The following is a 21,923-nucleotide window of genomic DNA, read 5'->3' as shown; positions in this document are numbered from 1 at the left end:
GCTAGGTAGAAGAGCTCATTCCAACTGCCCATCCAGTTTTGTTGTTACCTTTATCATACGCACCATCGTTTTTTTTTTTGCTATGGGCGTGGTCTTGTTGCTAGGCACACTTGCATACATTGTTTGAATGTTTGTTCAATTGGCTATGAATTCAAGTGGTTATCTTTGTGATATACACCATTGTTTGGCTGTTGCTATGGGCGTGGTCTTGTTGCTAGGACTATTTGCATACACTTTTAATGTTTACCCACTTGCCTACCCGATGTTGTTGTTTTAGCAAAATATATTGGCATTTAGTTCTTGCTAAGGGCGTGGTCATGGTAGCTAGGGCCAATTGTGTCAACATTTTTACAACATCTGGAGACCATCTCACTAAATTTCAGTCTCATTGACCTAGCACTTTTTGAGATATAAAGTGTTGACCAAAATGCACATTTTTACACCTAATTTGCATATCGCTGATGGTATCATGACATGCTTAATAATTTGTCATCTACACAACCCCAAATGCATCCCCATTAAATTTCAGCCTTATCATTAAATATTTTTTTTACCAAAACTACACATTTTTAGATCTCATTTGCATATTACTGATGGGATTAAATGTCATGAATAAATTTTGAATTACATACCACTAAGAATGTTCCCACCAAATTTCAGATCAATCTGCCCAGTAGTTTTTGAGTTCAACTTTTTTGACCAAAAATGACATTTTTTGACCCAAATCAAATACCTGTGATGTAATGATTTTGCTTTGAATAATTTCCCAACTAGACACCAGAGGGAATAACATCCCACCAAATATCAAAACAATCAGCCCAGTAGTTTTTAGTTAAAGTCATGCATGCATACACACACACAGACAGACACCGCACCGTGCCACAAACACTACTGAACCTTATCAGCTCAGTTGTGCTAAAAAGTATGTGCGACATGCAAGAAATGGGTTGAATTTGATCATGAAGGTCAAGGCCTGGGTCTTAGAAGAATGCTTGCACCTGACAATGTGGGGTGTACACTTGAATGAAGTCTCTATGTACATGTATTACAGCTTAAATAAAAAGAATATCATACAAGTTTTCTCAATTTTTGTTGGTGTACATAGTAACGTAAATTCAGTGGCGCTTCCTGGATAATGTGGCAGATTTCCTTTATGTTGTGTATATTTCAAATGCTGTATCACGTATTGGGTAAAATTGCTTGGTATGGAAAGTGACAGGTATCCCAAAGTGGGGTATTTAATGCTGAAAAGATTTGATGAGGCAGATGGGAAAACTTGGACTAAACACATTAAGTTATTATTAATGAGATATGTATGTGGCATCATTTGGTTGGAGCAGGAAGTTGGTGACCACAAAGCTTCCATAAGACTATTTTCACAAAGATTAAGAGACTGCTGTTTACAGGAATGAACAGTTGCAATCAATGATTAGGCCACATTTCAAAGTGAATTCAAAAGAGAACTGGAACCAGAAAAGTGTCTGTCCTGCAGTTCAGTTTTTGCATTGACTTGTGCTTTGGCTCAATTTCATAGCTCGTCACAAACTTAGAATTGAAACAGAAAGACGTGAAAACATGTTTCTTGACAATAGCAATTGTCATAACATTTCTTGTACAAGATGAGTACCACTTTCTTTTGATATGCCTGTTATATGCTGTTGACAGAGTTCGTATATATTCCAGAACAATTTCATATTTCAACCAAAGGAATGTATATTTCCCTTTTTTTCTATCACAAATCCTCACTGTATACATAACCTACCAAATTTCATTTCTTTTACAAGAAGAGAGAATTTCGTCCAATATGAACAAACTTTACACCTATACATGTTTTCATTTCTTATAACATCATTTAGGCCAAATAAAAAATGTTTTTCCTGTAACCTGACTAACCCTAAGCCACTGTTATTCAGTAAACATTGTTTTCATTAAAAAAAAGTAAAAATGGTGTTACAGTAAAATTTCCTGCCAAACCATCTTTTGTTGATTCCCATTCCAGAGAAATCAAGTCTTTCAAAATTGCAAGTTGCATATTGTGTTCATCTACTTACATGTCTTCATTTATTTCTTTTACACCTCATCAAACTATCACAGAAGTATTGTGACCAATGAGTATCTTGTCTATATGCACATACACAACACTCATTGTAATTATAGACCCCCTTCAGGTAGTGCCACAGCTGAGCACTCACACAATATCAGACCGAGCTGGGGATGACCCAGTGACGGGGTATTATACTCGCATGCTAAAAATGAATGTCAGTAAAACCAAGGCGCTAGTGATAGCAGATAACCCTGATACACTAGAGCAGGTGTTCAGGAATGGACAACCAGTTGAGATTGTTGAGTGTTTCAAATACTTACGCATAAATCTAGACAATAAGTTAAGTTTCACCAAATATACTGATAGCATTGTCAAAAAAGCTGCACAGCGTATGTTTCTATTGAGAAAATTGAGGAATTTTCAGCCAAGATGTTCTGGAAAAAGTGTACAGGAGCCTCATTGAAAGTGTACTTTCATTTAACGTAACAGTATGGTATAGAACCTTGAGTGTTAAAAAGAAAAGTAAGCTAGATAAAATCACTGAAATGGCAGAAAAATCTAGACAACTCCAACTATGTGAACTTTACAATACATCGGTTAAAGGAAAGCATTGGCTATCACTGATGACCTTAACCATCCTCTGCATTCTCAGTTCGAACTATTGCCTTCAGGCAGGCACTATACAATGCCATTTGCTCACAAGAACTAAAGAAGTCATTTCTACCAAGTGCAGTAAGCCTTTTTAATTCAGGTTCATAGTCCACTGGTATCTTAGAATTAACCTATCAATGTCTTATTGTGCTGAATCTTAATCTGTCATTTACATTCTGTTCTTTGTTGCCTTTATTGTATGTATATCAGTGTTTTAGTCTTTATCCGCTATATTTTGTGTGTAAATTATTGTATGTATATCAGTGTTTTAGTCTTTATCCGCTATATTTTGTGTGTAAATTATTGTATGTATATCAGTGTTTTAGTCTTTATCCGCTATATTTTGTGTGTAAATTATTGTATGTATATCAGTGTTTTAGTCTTTATCCGCTATATTTTGTGTGTAAATTATTGTATGTATATCAGTGTTTTAGTCTTTATCCGCTATATTTTGTGTGTAAATTATAGTTTTGTCTCTTTGGGGTGAAGCTAAGGAGAAATTTCCAATGAGGACAATAAAGTTACATTGAATTGAATTGAATATCAGCTTGAGCTGGAAATTACACAGTGACGAGTACAGGCACAGAGCAAAATAACACTAGGGATGCATGTAGGAAGAGAAAATGACTTTATTAACTATAATACAAATATACATTTCTGTGTAAACATTAGGCTATCTCCACTACAATAACCATATATATAGAAAGGTTAGGCATCGTTTATCTGAAAAAAAAATGACCAACTTGCAAGCTCTATACTTTGTTATTTTCTTTTAAAAAATCACAAATGTTGAAAAGCTTGAGAGTAAGATTGTCTTATCTTAAAAGCCACACTGACTGTTATTTTTGTATATTTCTATGACATGTATTCATAATTAGTAATATTTCTCTGACCTTAACAGTTCTTTTAAGTAAAGACCCTTAAAGGGGAAAAATTGAACTACATAATGTATTGGGAAGTGTCAGACTACATAGGCATTGCTGGACAATATTTTTTTCTTTTTTAACAGTGCATATATATTTCTTTTTAATCACATTTGCTATTTAGATAAATAAGAAGCAGGCTTCTCAGACCACTCAATACAAATATAAACAACATCATCCGATCCCTACTGATACACAGACACACACATCGCCTTGGAACAAACAAGCTATTGAAAGTCATCACATTGCAGGCTCAGATTTTGACACAAGTGTATTAATTCAAAGTTACAAGTGACGTGTGTGCACATACAGTGCATGCTTGTTGGCAGGTGTGGTGTTGTTTATATTTGTAATGAGTGGTCTGTGGGAAGCCTGTTTCTTATCTAACTAAATATTCTTAGGGAACATAAAATGTGTATGATATGCACAATCGTTTGGTGATTCCTTGATGTTTTAGTTGTAGTGTGGAAACTGAACTTTCATTGCACTAAGATAGACATAAATTAAAAGGTGTTCAATGTGGTAGATTACACAAGTGGGTGATGGCAGTGCCTCTATTGTGAAGATATATTATCACCATGTAATCAAGGCTGTTACCAAGTCCCTAAACAGGCACACTGCAATATCCAGGAAGTCATCAGGATGAATGCCACCCTACTGGGAGCACAATTCAATCTCAACTGGTCACAACAATGGTAAACAAACAACTAGACAAATAAATTAAACACTTGACCCAATATTTTAATTGTGTAACATAGGTCAATTTAGAATGCCAATAAAATGATGGAAACTGTGATATTACAATTACAATAAAAACATCAAGGGATTGCCGAACAACTGTGCATATTATACACAATTTATGTTCCCACAGGCTTCCCACAGACCACTCAAAACAAATATAAACAACATCATCCGATCCCTCCTGATACACAGACACACACATCGCCTTGGAACAAACAAGCTATTGAAAGTCATCACATTGCAGGCTCAGATATTGACACATACAAGTGTATTAATTCAAAGTGACAAGTGATATGTGTGTGCACATACAGTGCCTGCTTGTCGACAGGAGTGTGGTGTTGTTTATATTTGTAATGAGTGGTCTGTGTGGGAAGCCTGTTTCTTATCTATCTAAATCATTCTTAGGAAACATACAATGTGTATGATACACACAGTTATTCGGCGATCCCTCGATCTTTTAGCTGTAGTGATATTGGTTAATGGTTGAAGGTTTTTGTCAGTCAGAAAGTCTCACTACTTTGAAGGTTGGACCAAAGCAGTACCTGCAGGTGTGCCATTTTATTTGTGAACTATGAAAATCTATATATTGACTATAGAACTGATCAAGTGTTGCATAAGTCACGAAAGAGACACGTTTTACTGGAATAGAAAAATGAAATACTTGAAGTTGAAAGAAATCTTGATCTCTACGTGCAACATACAATGATATACAAAGGGAATACCCTTGTATTATGGTAGAAAAATGCATAACTTAAAAAATCTCTGTACATAGATATAACAGATTTTGATTAGAGGAATGGTTTTATTTGATATAAGTCATAAAGACAATAAGTTTCAATTACACAGAGTGCCCTCATCAATGAATCTTCACTCTATGACAAAGCCTACTATGGTCTGTAAACTGTTGGAGCACTTCTGTCATTTTGTACTCATTATTCTTATGTTAGGAAAGTATTAAACATTTATATACCGTCTTCTCTTTCACCAATCCAAGTGGATCTATTTTAATATTCGTCAACACATCACTGGTAAATTATTATTTCTTCAGTAGAATTTCTCATTCAAAAGTTAGTTCTAGTCATTTTATGCAAGTGTTATGATAAAGTTAATACAGACCTACTGCCTAAAAATGCACTGCTACAACAATGATGCCCTGATAGGTCAAAGGTCAGCAGTACCATATTTTAGAGTTGCAAACAAAAAGGTATCACATGTATTTTTGAGTTTCTCAGCAAGTTTTTTTCTGAAAATCAAAATTAAATATCTGCATTATGATACTAAAGGAAAAAGAAGTAAATACTGAAGAGAACTTTATGTGCAAGTTTCTAAAGCTAATCATGTACTTTCTATACTGTGATCACATGACTTCTATATGTGATTAGAATGTGTTTGTGACAAATCACATGACTGGAATACGACCTAGCAAAATCTGGAGAAGACGAGATTCTCCTTACTATTTCTATTAAATCACATGAATCAAAATTCTACAATGGTGACATTATTAAAAAACAAATCTTATTCTGCTTTAAGTGCAATCTCAATAAATGAAATCAAATCAAACATCAATTTCAATGTAACTAAAAATAAAACATCATATACAAGACTTGATGGATATTTATTTTCTACCGTCTTTTTCACTAGCCTTATTCATAAAGCATAGATTTTGATTGAAAAATGGTAACAATTGTTTGTAAATATGAACAAATCACATGAACAAATCAACAAAATACTTCTTTGTAAACAGTTTTATCAGCTACATTCTTATAAACACCAGGGTTCCTTAGCAGCCATAATACCAAACCATACAGGTATATATAATTTTCAGTGATACAAATACTAACTCTGACTTCTAAAACATCTTATTAAAAGATAAACGTACATGCACACTGTTAATTTAAAAGTATTGTGTCTCATTAGCAAGTTCACTATGGGTAGCTGAGTAGGGTTTGCATAGTCATAGCTCAGCACCATCTAATCATTATATGATTCTTGAAAACTGACTAATCAAGTCTATTATTCTCTACATTTCATGTTTTATTGAAATTGAGTCATCAGTGACAGAGAAATGGTTGGCCATGGATGGACGGGCGATTGGATGGATGGACATGGGTCATTCTTCTAACCCCTCTAGACTGTGTATATTGCGGGCTAAATAATGAGTACATTGTCCAATCACAATGAGTTGTATGGAGGTGAAGGTCAATTCAGAATAAAAGCAAATTAGCAGCCATCATTTTAAAGTACTTGCTTTTCATATTATTGTTAAGCCCTCATGTGCAGTTTATGAAAAAAGAGTAGGGAAACTGAAGCAGAAAACCAACATCAAGCATGTGTTTTTATAAAGTTGACATAATGGCCTTCCCATTGACATAATACTCTATACATGTCCCTTCCTTAGAATCAGTAAGTAAACTTGGCCTGTCTATGAAATCAAAGTTTAAAACCATACCAGTACCAATAAATATTACTCTCAGTTGAAAAATGTACATAAAGTTGATAAAAAAACCTCCAGAAGTCATATGGACAGAATTGAAAATAGTAATAAATAAAATACACAAGGCTTCTATGAATTCTTTTACATAAAGTTGATTGAGTAGTTTTTCAATGTTTTTGTTTCAAAATGTAAATGTTCAACTAACAAGAGATGTACTTTAGAACTACAAGGTTTACATGGTAACAGTAGCCTACATAACCAAGCATTATAGGTCCTTAGTAACTTTACTTGGTAACAGCATTATAGGTCCTTAGTAACTTCACTTGGTAACAGCATAAGTGGCCTACATAACCAAGCATTATAGGTCCTTAGTAACTTTACTTGGTAACAGCATAGGTGGCCTACATAACCAAGCATTATAGGTCCTTAGTAACTTCACATGGTAACAGCATAGGTGGCCTACATAACCAAGCATTATAGGTCCTTAGTAACTTTACTTGGTAACAGCATAAGTGGCCTACATAACCAAGCATTATAGGTCCTTAGTAACTTTACTTGGTAACAGCATAAGTGGCCTACATAACCAAGCATTATAGGTCCTTAGTAACTTTACTTGGTAACAGCATAAGTGGCCTACATAACCAAGCATTATAGGTCCTTAGTAACTTTACTTGGTAATTCGATATCTCACTAAAGTCTTTCTTTCATAAAATGAAATACACATCTGTAATGATTTAAGACTTCACTGCCAGTACATGGCAATACTTGAAATCAAGGTGCTCAATCTGCAACATTTTGGTGATTACTCAGGCTTTTGTTTCATATTGATAAATACATATTCCAAGTACTAAAACATGGTGAATTATGCCTAGTAACTTGTACAGCTCTCACCTGGAATTTATATACATGTAAAAATGTAATAATGACAGAAATGTTTGGGTACCAACTAAAAAATACCACCACTTTGGTTTTTAAGCCTCTGTGTATAAATAACCTCTGTGTCCACTCAGATTTGTTTCTCAATAAGTTTTAGTGTGTATTTTGTACACTGACTTTAGTCACAAATGGCACCTGACTTGCAGTTTGTGCCACTGTATTAAAGGTGATTCTGATAACTTGTCACATTTAATTTACCTGCAAGCAATAGTTACCTGTCCTATACTGTTAGTTGTATTAAAAGCAAGAACACTGAAACAACAATCAATATGCCTGTCTGAGCAAGAAAAATAAATAAACTATGATGGAGCCTGTCTGTCATACAGGTGCAATAATACCTATAGTTCTGGCTTTGCTGTCACATTTATTTTTTAGACCAACATTTACTGATTGAATGTATATTTCAAATTATCATATAAATCAGTATTTCAATGAACTATACCTATAAAATTACAGACCATGTTGACAAAATCATGGTGTCCTCATATCTTCATATTCAACCAAATAAACTTAAAGTGCTCCCTTAAAGTGCTCTCTTGGGTTACTTTCTCACTATTAGGCTGACTTTAGCTCTAACAGAATTAAACTATTACATTGTGTAAATTTTTGACAAACATTTTTAAGGCTAGCAAGCATTAAAAAAAATTCTTTCATCAAAAACAAACAGCAATTTGGTAATTATGTATTCAGTTACTCACTAAACATATCAAGCTAAAATCACAGACCACTAAAGTTAGTGGTCTGAGCTCAAATACAATGTACACTATTTGTGTCCGAAAATCAAAATGATCAAAATGTTGTTCTTGCTCTATATCATGATTTCATGTTTACAGATTGGAATTATCTGGTGATTGTGATTATTCCACTGTTCAATCTTTTATGTTGTTAGCACAGTTTACTTTTGTTGATTACGAGTTCAAAATATATATATATTTGACTTGTGTTTAGGAGCTTTGTACATAAATACAAAGTAGCAGGCCACATGACAACAATAGATGAACATTTTCTCTGACTGTCAGCTTCAAATAAACCCCCTGAATGACACAGCAAAGTTAAAAGCTACATCAAGAAGATTTATAGGACATGTGCACTTTGTAAATGCTAAACTAGAGTGACCATAAAGTTTAAATTAGGCAGCATGATGTCTCTACATCTCACACAAGATTTGTTGTTACTAATTACATAAAACAAAATACAGACAATGATAGCCTGCAAGCATATAAAATGATAGTTTATCTCAATGGGAACAAATAATCAACATCCTTATCAGATGAATCTAGGAAGATTCAAACATAAAACTTTGTTTACAGTGTAATATGTAACATTTTATGTATGTGCATACTATCACTGTATCAGTGGCCTGTATTTTGTTTGACTATACAATTCATAAAAAATAAAAAATTGCCTGAAATGTAAAAATATTGTGTCACCTATTTAATTGAACCTTTATAGTCTTTCTGGTTTGGTAGTATATAATAAATGAGCATACCTAGTTATTTGAAATTTGACGCTTTCGTACTTAAAATATTGCCTAATTACCCCAAAATCATTAATTATGCAAATAATTTATTAAAATTGTGAGCTATATAAAGAAGTTTTGCAGATTATATGTGATTTGTTATCATCAACATGTGTACAAAATTATAAGAAGTTTGCATTCTGAAGATATAGCCTCATTACCAAAGTTACTATTTATGCAAATACATAGTTAATAGGATGTTTACCAATGTACCTGATCAGTTCTCCACATTAGCTCACAGAATGACTCTACCAATGTCATTTAAAACAGACCAGAGGTTTTGAGATATTGATGATACAGACAAACAACAGATGGACAGACCCACAGACACCTGACATTTCTTCAGCACCACTTCTGGGAGCTAAAAATGGTCAGGTATGAAATTAAATCATTATCAAATCTTCAATCATCCCTATATAAAATTTGGTTATAATATTTTGAAAAAGTTGTCTTTTTGCGTCATAAGTCAGTGATTATTTGCAAAATCTATCAAAATTCTGAGATTAGAAACTACGTTTTTTTCATACATGTCAAAATAACAGCCTTAGCAAGTGATATTTGTCTGCCACTGTAAAAATTAGCGAAACACACAATGGTACAGATATTAAATAAACATAAAAGATAACCCATGGTTGCGTTGGGTCATTAGACACCTAGCTCTGAGTTAAATTTTAGAAAACACATCTGAGGTATCTCCTTTCTCTTATCTTATCTTATCTTGTCTTCCATTGTTCCATCTTTTCTAAGTTGAGATTGGTTTAAATTACTATCGCAAAACACAGGACACTTCAAATTCAATTATTTAAATTAGTTTGATTTAATCATTGATTAGTTATATTTGTGTTTGTTATTTTGACCATTGCAAAATTCCACCATTACTGCTGAGTTGTTTTGATGTCAAACACCAATATGAATTGTTTCCCTGGTCCATTATTGTTGTAATCTGTTATGAGTAGATTGTAATGACTTCTCTACCACCTCCTCTTACCATCAACACTCTCTCAATACCCTCAGTCAGCACTTCTAGAAATTCAATGTCTGGTACATATTCATTAAGAAGAATAAAGATTTCACACAGCACACACAACATTGACGAAACAGCTTGTCAACATACAAAAAAAGCTTCACTTTCACAGTGAAATTAAGTCAATTTAAGGAACAATATGTTGTTTCTACAGTGACATCCTCTAAATACAACTGTCAAGCCCATAGGAAAATGATGGAAAAGTGTGGCAGTTCACTTCTAAATATAATTTCTATAGGCTTCGCCCTAAACAGTCAAATTTGCAATAATTACTTTAAATCAGGGTGTCACTCATGAAATAATTGGATTCTGCAAACTGCACACCCAAGTACAATGACAATGACAACAGCATGTAAAGGATACAGTTAGCATCTCCTGCTCTGTTCTTGGGAGGACCCGGTAGATTCAAGATAACCAACTTAGCTTCATGTGACTTCTCTACAATGATTTCATTCAGTTTAACAGCTGTATGCATCCGTCGTACGTTCAATGCATGGCTGATAACATGAAAAAATACTTTCATTAGATTATGAAAAATGATTTTGTTAGTCAATAGATCAATCACTGAACAGATATTCAATCAATTAAAGCTATCAATCAATTTTTCAACTAACCAACACCAATTGATTGTCAAACTGTCAGCAAATCATATTATCAATTAAAGAAGTGATCAATCAATAAATCAAATACCAATCAATAAATTGAAGTCAATCAAGCAATCAGTCAATCAATCTACAAATCACACACCATTCATTGGCTGTCTCACATAATTTGTTATCACCCTACCTCATCCATGAATTATAAAAAAGGAGTGAGTGGTGTGAGAATGTTTTCTGTGTGCATAAATATTTAATAGGTGATTATCACTTACGGTTTGATATGGAGGAGATTTTTATAGTATTCTTTGATTTCTTTGGGTGATTTCTTGCTAGGTCTTCTAGGTCTATCAAAGGCAGATGCTGTTGCTGCATCTGCTACTTTCTCTGTACCAATAGTTTCACTTTCGACATCTATTGTTGCCATGGGAGCCTCTTTGTCTGCCTTTTGCTCCTCAGCATCTTCAAATCTTCCATTGCCATCTTCACCCTCTTTCTCAGGTTGATTTTTTTCATTTTCAACTTTCACAATTACTGTGCTGTTTTCCTCTCCATTATCTAAACCTTCCAGGAGCCCTTCTTGTCTGAGTTCAGCCTCATCTGCCTCCACAATTTCCTCAATGTCAGGTTCAGTTTCATCTGATTTTTCACCCTCAGGTTTATTCTCACGATGAACATCAAGGAGATGCTGTACCTGATAAATTCAGATAAACACACCACACATTTTTAGCTTATTTACAGTGGCAGACAAATATCACTTGTCCTTTGTGCAGTACCACCTGGCTGTGAAGCACACACATGTTCAAGTTGTACCTGATAAATTTAGAAAACCACACTGCATATATTTGTAGTGAAGTCACTCATTATCCTTTGTTCAGAACCACCTATCTGTGAATTCAATTCAATTCAATATAACTATATTGTCCTCACCAGAAATTGAAGCACACAAATGTTGTACCTGATAGAAAACTGCACAGCTTATATCTGTACTGAATTCATTCATTGTCCTTTGCATAGTGCCACAGTGTGCCTTAACGACTGAAAGTAGTTTTTGCTGTGGGTCAAAATGATACAAATTGGATTCTCTAGTGGGTCATCCCATAGTACAACTTCAGACATCAGACCATGGACAAACGGAACCTGTTACAAAAGGGGAAAGTAAACATTTGAAATGGATTAATAACACTTGGCACAGCATCTTGGAAGTACAGAGACTTGTATTACATTCCATCATTGATAAGAACAGATTATGGCCACTTTACGTATATAATTCACCCTCGAAAACAAATTTCCAGTTCCCCTGGCATTTCATGGGCATATAAAGAGACCATAAAACTGTTCTTATCAAATCATGGTGTGTAATACAAATCTCTGCTGTTCCAACATACTGAGCCAAGTGCTATTAATCCAATTCATTTGTTTACTTTCCCTGTTTGTAACAGGTTCCGTTCATCCATGGTCATCCATGGTCTGATGTCGGCAGTTGTAAAGGATTGACGATTACCAAATTTTGGTGAGTCACAAGAAATTGCTCTGTGAGTCAGTGCTGTGTCAAATTAGCATAGAGGACACACTGAGTACTGTAAAGAGTCTTGGCCCAGCAGCTCAGGACTGGATAAACATCAGGCTGGGCCGAAAAGTTTTGGCAAGACCTGCCCATCTGGACCAGTAGATTTTGCTGCAATGTTAGCTCAGATTGTTTCTATCATTTTGAAAATAATGCTTAACATCATTAAAATTCAGATTGCATTCCAATAAAAAATAATTCTTTTGATCATTTTTTAGCTTAAAATCAGTTGTATCATTGAGGGAATGATCGACTCTATGATGCATCTTTCATGACCCATGACCTAGTTAGGTTACAGTCAAATAAGGCTGGTGAAGCTCAGGGGATTTGGATAAAAGATTCAATCTCACTTGAAACTTTGGCAAAGTCCAGGAAACCAAATTCCGAATCACTTATGTCTGTGTTTGAAATCTTACAATTATTGTGACTATACATAAAAGCAAATGTGTAATGTTGGGTAATTAGAAGACGGCTAGTATTGTGGTTAATCTTTGGCTTTGTCATGCATATACGTGCCTAGATATTTGATGATTATTTTAGGATTTGTACAGCTTCATTCAATTATATACTTTTCAGCAAGCTCAGAGAAGAAATCAAACTATAGCCTTTTCCTCACTTTGTTATGTTGCATACTGGTAGCACTGACCATAATATCTAACATGATTGTTCAAATTTAATCACGAAAATATATCAGTACTGCTGATAGAAATTCTTTTGAAACATACATGAGAGACAAGTGAAAGATTATGGAGTTGTTAGTTGACAAATGGATCAAAGGTGAAGTCAAAGGAAAGATTGACCAGAAACAGTACGTGAGTGTGAAAAGTCATCTTCAGCATTTGCTATGGTTGACATGTTGCAATCGTGGACTGAAAGTCTTGAAAATCAAAAACACACATGGCCAGAATTTGTTATCTAGATTTTAGCAAAGCCTTTGACAAAATTGATCACTCAATTCTCTTGTCCAAATTCATCAATATAAGTATCAACACTAATCTAGTCAAATGAGTGGCACATTTTCTTCATAGTAGAGTCTGAGTTGTGTTAGAAAATGCTTAATGTACTTCAAGCTGGCGAATTGTAAATGCAGGATTACCACAAGGAACAAAGCTTGAACTTTTTTGACCCAATATCGCAATTTTTGACCCCAAATGCACATCTCTGATATGATCATTTTCATTTGAACAATTTTGCAACTACATTGTAAACTCCAAAAGTAATGTAATGATTGGGTGGCTTAGAGTTTAAGTCATCCACACACACACACACACACACACACACACACACAGAGAGAGAAAGAGAGAGACCGACAGACATACACAGACAGACATACACACATATACACACACACACACATAAAGACAGACAGACACACAGACACACCATGCCTATAGCACTTGAACTTCATTAGTTCAGTTATGCTAACTGGAGACTGAAATCGACATCCCTATAAAAAAAATCAAAATATTCTTCCCAGTGGTTTTGACTTTTAAGTTTCTTTAAGTTTAAGTCAACCACAGATTGGTAGACAGACAAATACAGATGGACAACACTCTTTATCATGTCTGTAGCATGAATGAACCTGTTTTAATCATAGACAGTGTCTATTATTTAATTCAGCTGTGCTAAAAAACACATTTCCAAGCAACCTCAAACAGAGGTTAATCTTGATGCCATTGACATTGAGATGTGAAGTAGCCCATAAAAGATTTAATGATTTCATGATGTCAATAAATCAATAACATTTCATTTCTAGGCTGAGTCAAAGCATTTTCTCACATTACGAATCACATTTTTTGACCCAAAATGCACATCTCTGATGCGATCATTTTCATTTGAACAATTATCCATCTACATGCCCTAAGTAATGTCCCCACTAAACACAAAGGCAATCGGTCTGGCAGTTTAGTTTTTGACTTTAAGTCATTTACATACACAGACATAGACACACACACACACAGATACATTTCACCATGCCTATAGCACTACTGAACCTCAGTTCAGTTGTGGTGAAAATGGAGCTTAATGGTAAGAAATGTCAGAAAATGAGAATTCTCTTTTCAAGATCTGATATTGATCTTACTCCTCTTAAGATCAACAATATTATCACTGGAGGTGGCCAATTCCAACAAAAGTTTTGGGCTCACCTTACTTAGTAATCTCAAATGGTACTCTCACATTGAGGAAGTCACCAGTAAACGTGTAAATGCTGGCATCTATTATTGCAGGTCTTGTGTCGGTATAGAGCTAGTGTTGATGACTTGAAATGAATTTAACATCTCATTGCTTAGATCTTGCCTAGCTTGTACAGCTTGGCAACATACAGATAAATTGAAATTATCATTGGATTGTGTCTAGAAAAGAGCCCTGCGCATACTGTTACGATATGTACCTATGAGCAAGTACTTTGTCACCTTGGTATTGTTAGTTACAACAAAAGGCGTAGGAATATCTGTCAACAATTTGGCTCTAGGATTGTAAATGTACAACCAGAGGGACTCGAAAAAGGCCTCTGTATTTGTTTACAAAAATTTATTTTTTCTGTATTGTTGTTACTTTTTACTTTTGTTTTACCTTTTAAAAACATTTTTTCCCTACAAGATGTCATGTAATAAAGTTCCATCTACACGCCCTATGTCCCCACCAAGGCAATCGGTCTGGCGTTTTTTAACTTTAAGTCATTTACACACACACACACACACACACACACACACACACACACATTTCACCATGCCTATGGCACTACTGAACCTCAGTTTAGCTGTGCTAAAAACTGCATACAAAATATCAAAGGATTTTAATAACATGGCCACTGTATTGAATTTTCCCATGACACATTGCTTGAAAAATGTATCTTACTTAGTCGAAAATATGAAAAAGGCATAACGATGGCTTTATAAAAGTAGTTTTATATGCAAATGTATTCAAATTTTTGGGCTAAGACCTCAAAATTTTGTTTGGAAGGCATGCTTTTTGGATTCAGCACCATTGAATTACACTAGAAAAGTTGAATTCCAGCTTTTACCCAAAAATGCCTACGTGACCATTTTCCAGCAACATTTTCTGGAATTGGAACTATATACTAGACTAATATACACAGACATTTCACATCAGTTTAGTTGTGCTAAAAAGAAAATATTTTATTACTATGAAACTGTGGGTGCACTGTCATTAGAGTAGGCTTCTTCATTCTGTCAAAATTAGAAAACTAAAATAGATACTAAATTATCAAGAGCAAAGATTCCTAACAGGGCCCAGGTGGAAATCAGCACGGGCCCAGTGGAAATACTCTTTTGTTGTTCCCTTGCTAAACTGTTAAAATAACCTTACTACTTTTATTACTGCTACTAAAATAATTCTTGCTAGAAGTGAGGAACTGGCTATTCATGTTGGATGGTCAGCTGTTTACAACTCTGATGTCATGCTGGTCATTATGTAAACAAAAACATGGGGTAATCATACTGCATACAACACTTATTAGCACAGAAACGGTATAGAAAGACTGTTAATGGCAGCCATGATGTAAGTGCAGAAATATAAAGATTTACCTTACCTCTGTTAAAAACAGAAAGCCCTACATGAATAATAGAACAATAGAGACATTAACAAGATGATGAGATTCAAAGATTTATTGAGAGTGCCACCAAGAATAAGACTTCAAGATTTGATGAAAAGCCACCAATACAATGATGAGTGAGAAAAAGCAACAGTTGACAAGGCATAGCATGCAAACTATTAACACTGCAATAACAACTTACCTCTCTCTTGGTCTGTTTGCGTGTTAATTTCATCTCGCGTAACATTTGAGTTCTTTGTTCCATCATTAAAGTTCTTTCATATGTATAAGCTGATATATCACTATCATGCTATGCATCAAAATGAAAAAAAGTAAAAGATGTAGAAGTCAGTCTAGGTTATATCTGTTGAAAATATTGCCAATGTAGCACAACTATTAAGTTTTTAAAAATGTTTACCCACATGCTAATCCATGCGAGGTATAGGTGTTCATTCGCTGAATGATTATCCAGTTGCCTTTCCAACCCTGTTGTTACCTTTGCAATATATATACGCAATCACTTGGCTGTTGCTATGGGTGTGGTCATATTGCTATATTTTTGAATGTTCGTTCACTTGTCTATGAATCCCTGATGTTATCCTTTGTGATATACATCGTCATATGGCTGTTGCTATGGGCATGGTCTAGTTGCTAGGTATATTTGCAAACATTTAAAACTGTTTATTCAGTTGTCTATGAATCCCTGTTGTTATCTTTGCAATATATGTAATCATTTGGCTGTTGCTATGGGCATGGTCTTGTTGCTAGGCATATCTGCATACACTTTTTGAATGTTTGTTCACTTGTCTAAGAATCTGTTATATTTGTGAAATACACCAATGTTTGGCTGTTGCTATGGGTGTGGTTATGGTTTTTTTGTTCTAACAATAGACACTTCAGGAATAAATGACAAAGAGATCTCCTAAATGGCCAAACAAATTGGTTCGCTACTGCTCAGAATAACAAAAAAAATGGTTAATAGGGATATTTGCATACATTCTTTGAATGTTAACTCACTTGCCTACCAGATGATGTTATTATTTTAGTAAAATATACTTGAATTTGGTTGTTGCTAAGGGCATGGTCATGGTTGTGAGGGCCAATTGTGTCAAAATGTTTTGAACAAAATCTGCAGATTATCACTTCTATAAACATCTCACCAAATTTCAGTCTCATTGACCAAGTACTTTTTGAGACATAAATAAGTTTTTGACCAAAATTCAAATGTTTACACCTAATTTGCATATCGCTAATGAGATCAATGTATGCTTAATATTTATTTCTTCATCTATACACTCCCAGATGCACCCCATTAAATTTCAGCCTAATCTGCTCAGTAGTTTTGGAATTAAGGATTTGTGACCAAAGAGCCACATTTCTAGCCCTAATTTGCATATTACTGATGGAATCATCATATCATGAACAAATCTTAATCTGCACACCCCTAAGAACGTTCCCCCAAAATTTCAGACCAATCTGCCCAGTAGCTTTGAGTTTCACTTTTGTTAAATACCAAAAATGACATTTTTTGACTAAACTCACACACCTGTGATGCAATCGTTTGCTTTGAACAATTTCCCAACTAGACACCAGTAGTAATATCCCCATCAAGTAACAAGGCAATCGGTCTGGCAGTTTTTGAGTTTAAGCTGTCCAGAGAGAGACAGACAGACAAACAGACGGACAGAGACTGTACAATGCCTATACTACTACTGAACCTTGTCAGTTCAGTTGTGCTAATAAAATGGTTGCCATCAGGTTTAGGTTCATCTTGACTTGTCAATGAATGGTTGTCTATTTCCGATAAGTCATGCCACCATATCAGCCAAAACTTCAGAGAGCTGATAAGTCATGCCACCATATCAGCTACCATTTCAGAGAGCTGATAAGTTGTGCCACCTTATCAGCTACCATTTCAGAGAGCTGATAAGTTGTGCCACAATATCAGCGACCACTTTTTAGAGCTGATAAGTCATGCCACCATATCAGCCAAAACTTCAGAGAGCTGATAAGTTGTGCCACCATATCAGCCAAAACTTCAGAGAGCTGATAAGTTGTGCCACCTTATCAGCGAAAATTTCAGACAGCTGATAAGTGGTGCCACCATATCAGCCAACACTTTTTAGAGCTGATAAGTCATGCCACCATATCAGCCAAAACTTCAGAGAGCTGATAAGTTGTGCCACCATATCAGCGAAAACTTCAGACAGCTGATAAGTCGTGCCACCGTATCAGCTCCCACTTTTGAGAGCTGATAAGTTATGCCACCAGGACTGAATGAAATAATGGACATCTTATAGTCTTTGACTATCATTACAGTAACTTACCAACTCTATGACTTCCACTGTTGCTTCAATTCTGAGTAAATGTAAAAACATCTCTAGATCTCTCTTCATTTGTATACTGTTATCTTCTAGTTCTGTGCAAATAGTGTTAAGTTGACTTTTTCTCCATTTCAATCTTACTAGTAAGCTTCATGTTGGTTGCATTGTGATTTGCTTTGAGGATTGATTTTGAGTTCTATCAACCCTGTAGTAGTATTTGCATGATACTTTGCTCACAGGTTTAACACAAATTGCATTTATTTTTTACACTACTTGTGTACCTTTTAAGAATGGTTCAAAAAACATTGCAAACATGTGCATGTACAGTGCATCTTGAGTAAAAGTTAAAATACAGTCCAAAGTAATGACATCCTAGTATTAGGCAATTGTATAATTTTACTTAATTTTGTGATGTCATCATGGTGAAATCTGTAGTTACCACTTTTCCCTTGTATCTAAACAATGTTCTACAGCAATAAGGGGGATGCCTTTTTTCTTTCTTTTGTATGAGCCCTCTGTTTATTATTAATGTTCCATGTTTAAGATCAGGCTAGACTAGCTGCAAGCTAAGTCCTGGGTAAATAAACCACTTATCTCAGCATGGTTTGTATTCACTTCTATACTGGGTAAATAAACCACTTATCTCAGCATGGTTTGTATTCATTTCTATAGTGGGTAAATAAACCACTTATCTCAGCATGGTTTGTATTCACTTCTATAGTGGGTAAATAAACCACTATCTCAGCATAGTTTGTATTCATTTCTATACTGGGTAAATAAACCACTTATCTCAGCATGGTTTGTATTCATTTCTATAGTGGGTAAATAAACCACTTATCTCAGCATGGTTTGTATTCATTTCTATAGTGGGTAAATAAACCACTTATCTCAGCATGGTTTGTATTCATTTCTATAGTGGGTAAATAAACCACTATCTCAGCATAGTTTGTATTCATTTCTATACTGGGTAAATAAACCACTTATCTCAGCATGGTTTGTATTCACTTCTATACTGGGTAAATAAACCACTTATCTCAGCATGGTTTGTATTCATTTCTATAGTGGGTAAATAAACCACTTATCTCAGCATGGTTTGTATTCATTTCTATACTGGGTAAATAAACCACTTATCTCAGCATGGTTTGTATTCACTTCTATACTGGGTAAATAAACCACTTATCTCAGCATGGTTTGTATTCATTTCTATACTGGGTAAATAAACCACTTATCTCAGCATGGTTTGTATTCACTTCTATACTGGGTAAATAAACCACTTATCTTAGCATGGTTTGTATTCATTTCTATAGTGGGTAAATAAACCACTTATCTCAGCATGGTTTGTATTCATTTCTATAGTGGGTAAATAAACCACTTATCTCAGCATGGTTTGTATTCATTTCTATACTGGGTAAATAAACCACTTATCTCAGCATGGTTTGTATTCATTTCTATAGTGGGTAAATAAACCACTTATCTCAGCATGGTTTGTATTCATTTCTATAGTGGGTAAATAAACCACTTATCTCAGCATGGTTTGTATTCATTTCTATATGGGTAAATAAACCACTTATCTCAGCATGGTTTGTATTCATTTCTATACTGGGTAAATAAACCACTTATCTCAGCATGGTTTGTATTCACTTCTATAGTGGGTAAATAAACCACTTATCTCAGCATGGTTTGTATTCATTTCTATACTGGGTAAATAAACCACTTATCTCAGCATGGTTTGTATTCACTTCTATACTGGGTAAATAAACCACTTATCTCACCATGGTTTGTATTCATTTCTATACTGGGTAAATAAACCACTTATCTCAGCATGGTTTGTATTCATTTCTATAGTGGGTAAATAAACCACTTATCTCAGCATGGTTTGTATTCATTTCTATACTGGGTAAATAAACCACTTATCTCAGCATGGTTTGTATTCATTTCTATACTGGGTAAATAAACCACTTATCTCAGCATGGTTTGTATTCATTTCTATACTGGGTAAATAAACCACTTATCTCAGCATGGTTTGTATTCACTTCTATACTGGGTAAATAAACCACTTATCTTAGCATGGTTTGTATTCATTTTTATATGGGTAAATAAACCATTTATCTCAGCATAGTTTGTATTCACTTCTATAGTGGGTAAATAAACCACTTATCTCAGCATGGTTTGTATTCATTTCTCTATGGGTATCAAAATAAACCACTTTTTCACCAGGACATTATCCATATCATTAATACTGCATAGCATAGCACTATGTAGTCATCAAAGGGTTTGAATTCAGAATCAGTTGATCCATGCTGATATCTGAACAGCTTACATCATCTCTTATCTATGAGTGTTCATGCTTGTTACATTGCTTTCCTTGCAGCTACAGTACATGCAACACTATGAATACTAAAGTCATGATCTCTCCCAATATCAGCATAAAAGGATACGTGCTACTGTAAATATCCTGAGTGAGCAGTGCTTCCATGTTCTGTGTTGCTTCAGTAGGAAAGGTAATAACATCAACATACCACCATCATCTGGGAAAGGTCGCCGAGTTAAAGAAAAGATCTCAATGGAAAAATGTCATGAAATATTATCTTTAAATTATTATTCATACAGATGACAAATATATAACTGTCTGACAAAATTATATCCAATCTATAAACATTCGATCTCAACTATTTTCTTGTAAACTTTACAGCATTTCCAAGGAAAAATGTGATATAACAAAAATAAACATTATCTTTTCAGTTTTGTAGGATATAGGGCATACAGGAAGTGTAAAAGTAACTCAGTGTTTGAAGGGATTTAACATCCTTCCTAAAAACACAATGGATTCCCTTTTTGAATATATGTACAATCTATATCTGAGACAGTCTATTATGGCAATTGTATATTACTTCTATAACTATATTTCTGAGCATAAGCTTGACAATTTGTTTTCTGTATACATATAATTGCTGTCATAAAAGGATACGGACAATCCACCAAACATCAATGGTACCACTTTCATACTTCTCTGAACTCTCAGGAAACATCTGGACATTTTTAGGTACAAGCAATGCATTCCTATTAGCTGACACCATTCGTACAGAATCTACACAGAGAACCAATAGAAAACAAGTCAGTGAGTAAGTGTCATCCTATTGGCTGCAATAAATGAGTACAAAATCAGCTGTAAATGTCTGATCTGCTTTCATATTGAAGTCTGCTTCACCAGGGACTTCAAAACACAATTAACTACATGTACAACACTGATGACAAACACTGTAACATTGGTGAACACAACAATTTTAATATTCATATTAGCTGACACCATTCAAACAGAATCCAGAATTGTAAATAAGTCAGTGAATAAGTGCCATTCCTAAAAGCTAAAGGAGGAAAAACAATAATTAATTTGCACATATACCTTAGAAAGAACACAGGTGGTTTAAACAATACAAATTTACATCAAAAATGCTCTCTACTTTTCTCTCACATACGTTTGATGATCAAAATCATTTGATTGATATGAAACCCATATGATATGAGTAACTGACTATAAATTGATGGTGTGTTTCATTACAGAACTACATATCTCCATAGACCCTCCACCCACAGGATAAGCAACTGCA

General features: G+C 34.6%; 1 protein-coding gene across 3 annotated transcripts in view; it reads right to left on the bottom strand.

Annotated features, from left to right (window-relative positions):
- Nucleotides 1-3,337: 3,337 nt before the first annotated feature.
- The window catches only part of LOC144437657 (solute carrier family 12 member 4-like), an 80,951-nt gene continuing 62,365 nt past the window's right edge, over nt 3,338-21,923 (bottom strand). For all 3 annotated transcript variants that reach the window (XM_078126650.1, XM_078126651.1, XM_078126653.1), the window contains 7 exons: nt 21,284-21,403; nt 20,754-20,843; nt 18,319-18,410; nt 16,194-16,301; nt 11,144-11,562; nt 10,636-10,769; nt 3,338-10,286 (listed from right to left, as the gene is read on the bottom strand). In XM_078126650.1, coding sequence (XP_077982776.1) covers nt 10,195-10,286; nt 10,636-10,769; nt 11,144-11,562; nt 16,194-16,301; nt 18,319-18,410; nt 20,754-20,843; nt 21,284-21,403 — 1,055 coding nt within the window. In that variant the 3' untranslated portion in view covers nt 3,338-10,194. The remainder of the gene's footprint in view (nt 10,287-10,635; nt 10,770-11,143; nt 11,563-16,193; nt 16,302-18,318; nt 18,411-20,753; nt 20,844-21,283; nt 21,404-21,923) is intronic.

This window comes from Glandiceps talaboti, chromosome 7 (assembly GCF_964340395.1).
Source record: "Glandiceps talaboti chromosome 7, keGlaTala1.1, whole genome shotgun sequence".
In the NCBI taxonomy this organism is placed as follows: domain Eukaryota; kingdom Metazoa; phylum Hemichordata; class Enteropneusta; family Spengelidae; genus Glandiceps; species Glandiceps talaboti.
Note: the sequence above shows the minus strand (reverse complement) of the source record. Positions and strands in the feature narration are given on the sequence as shown.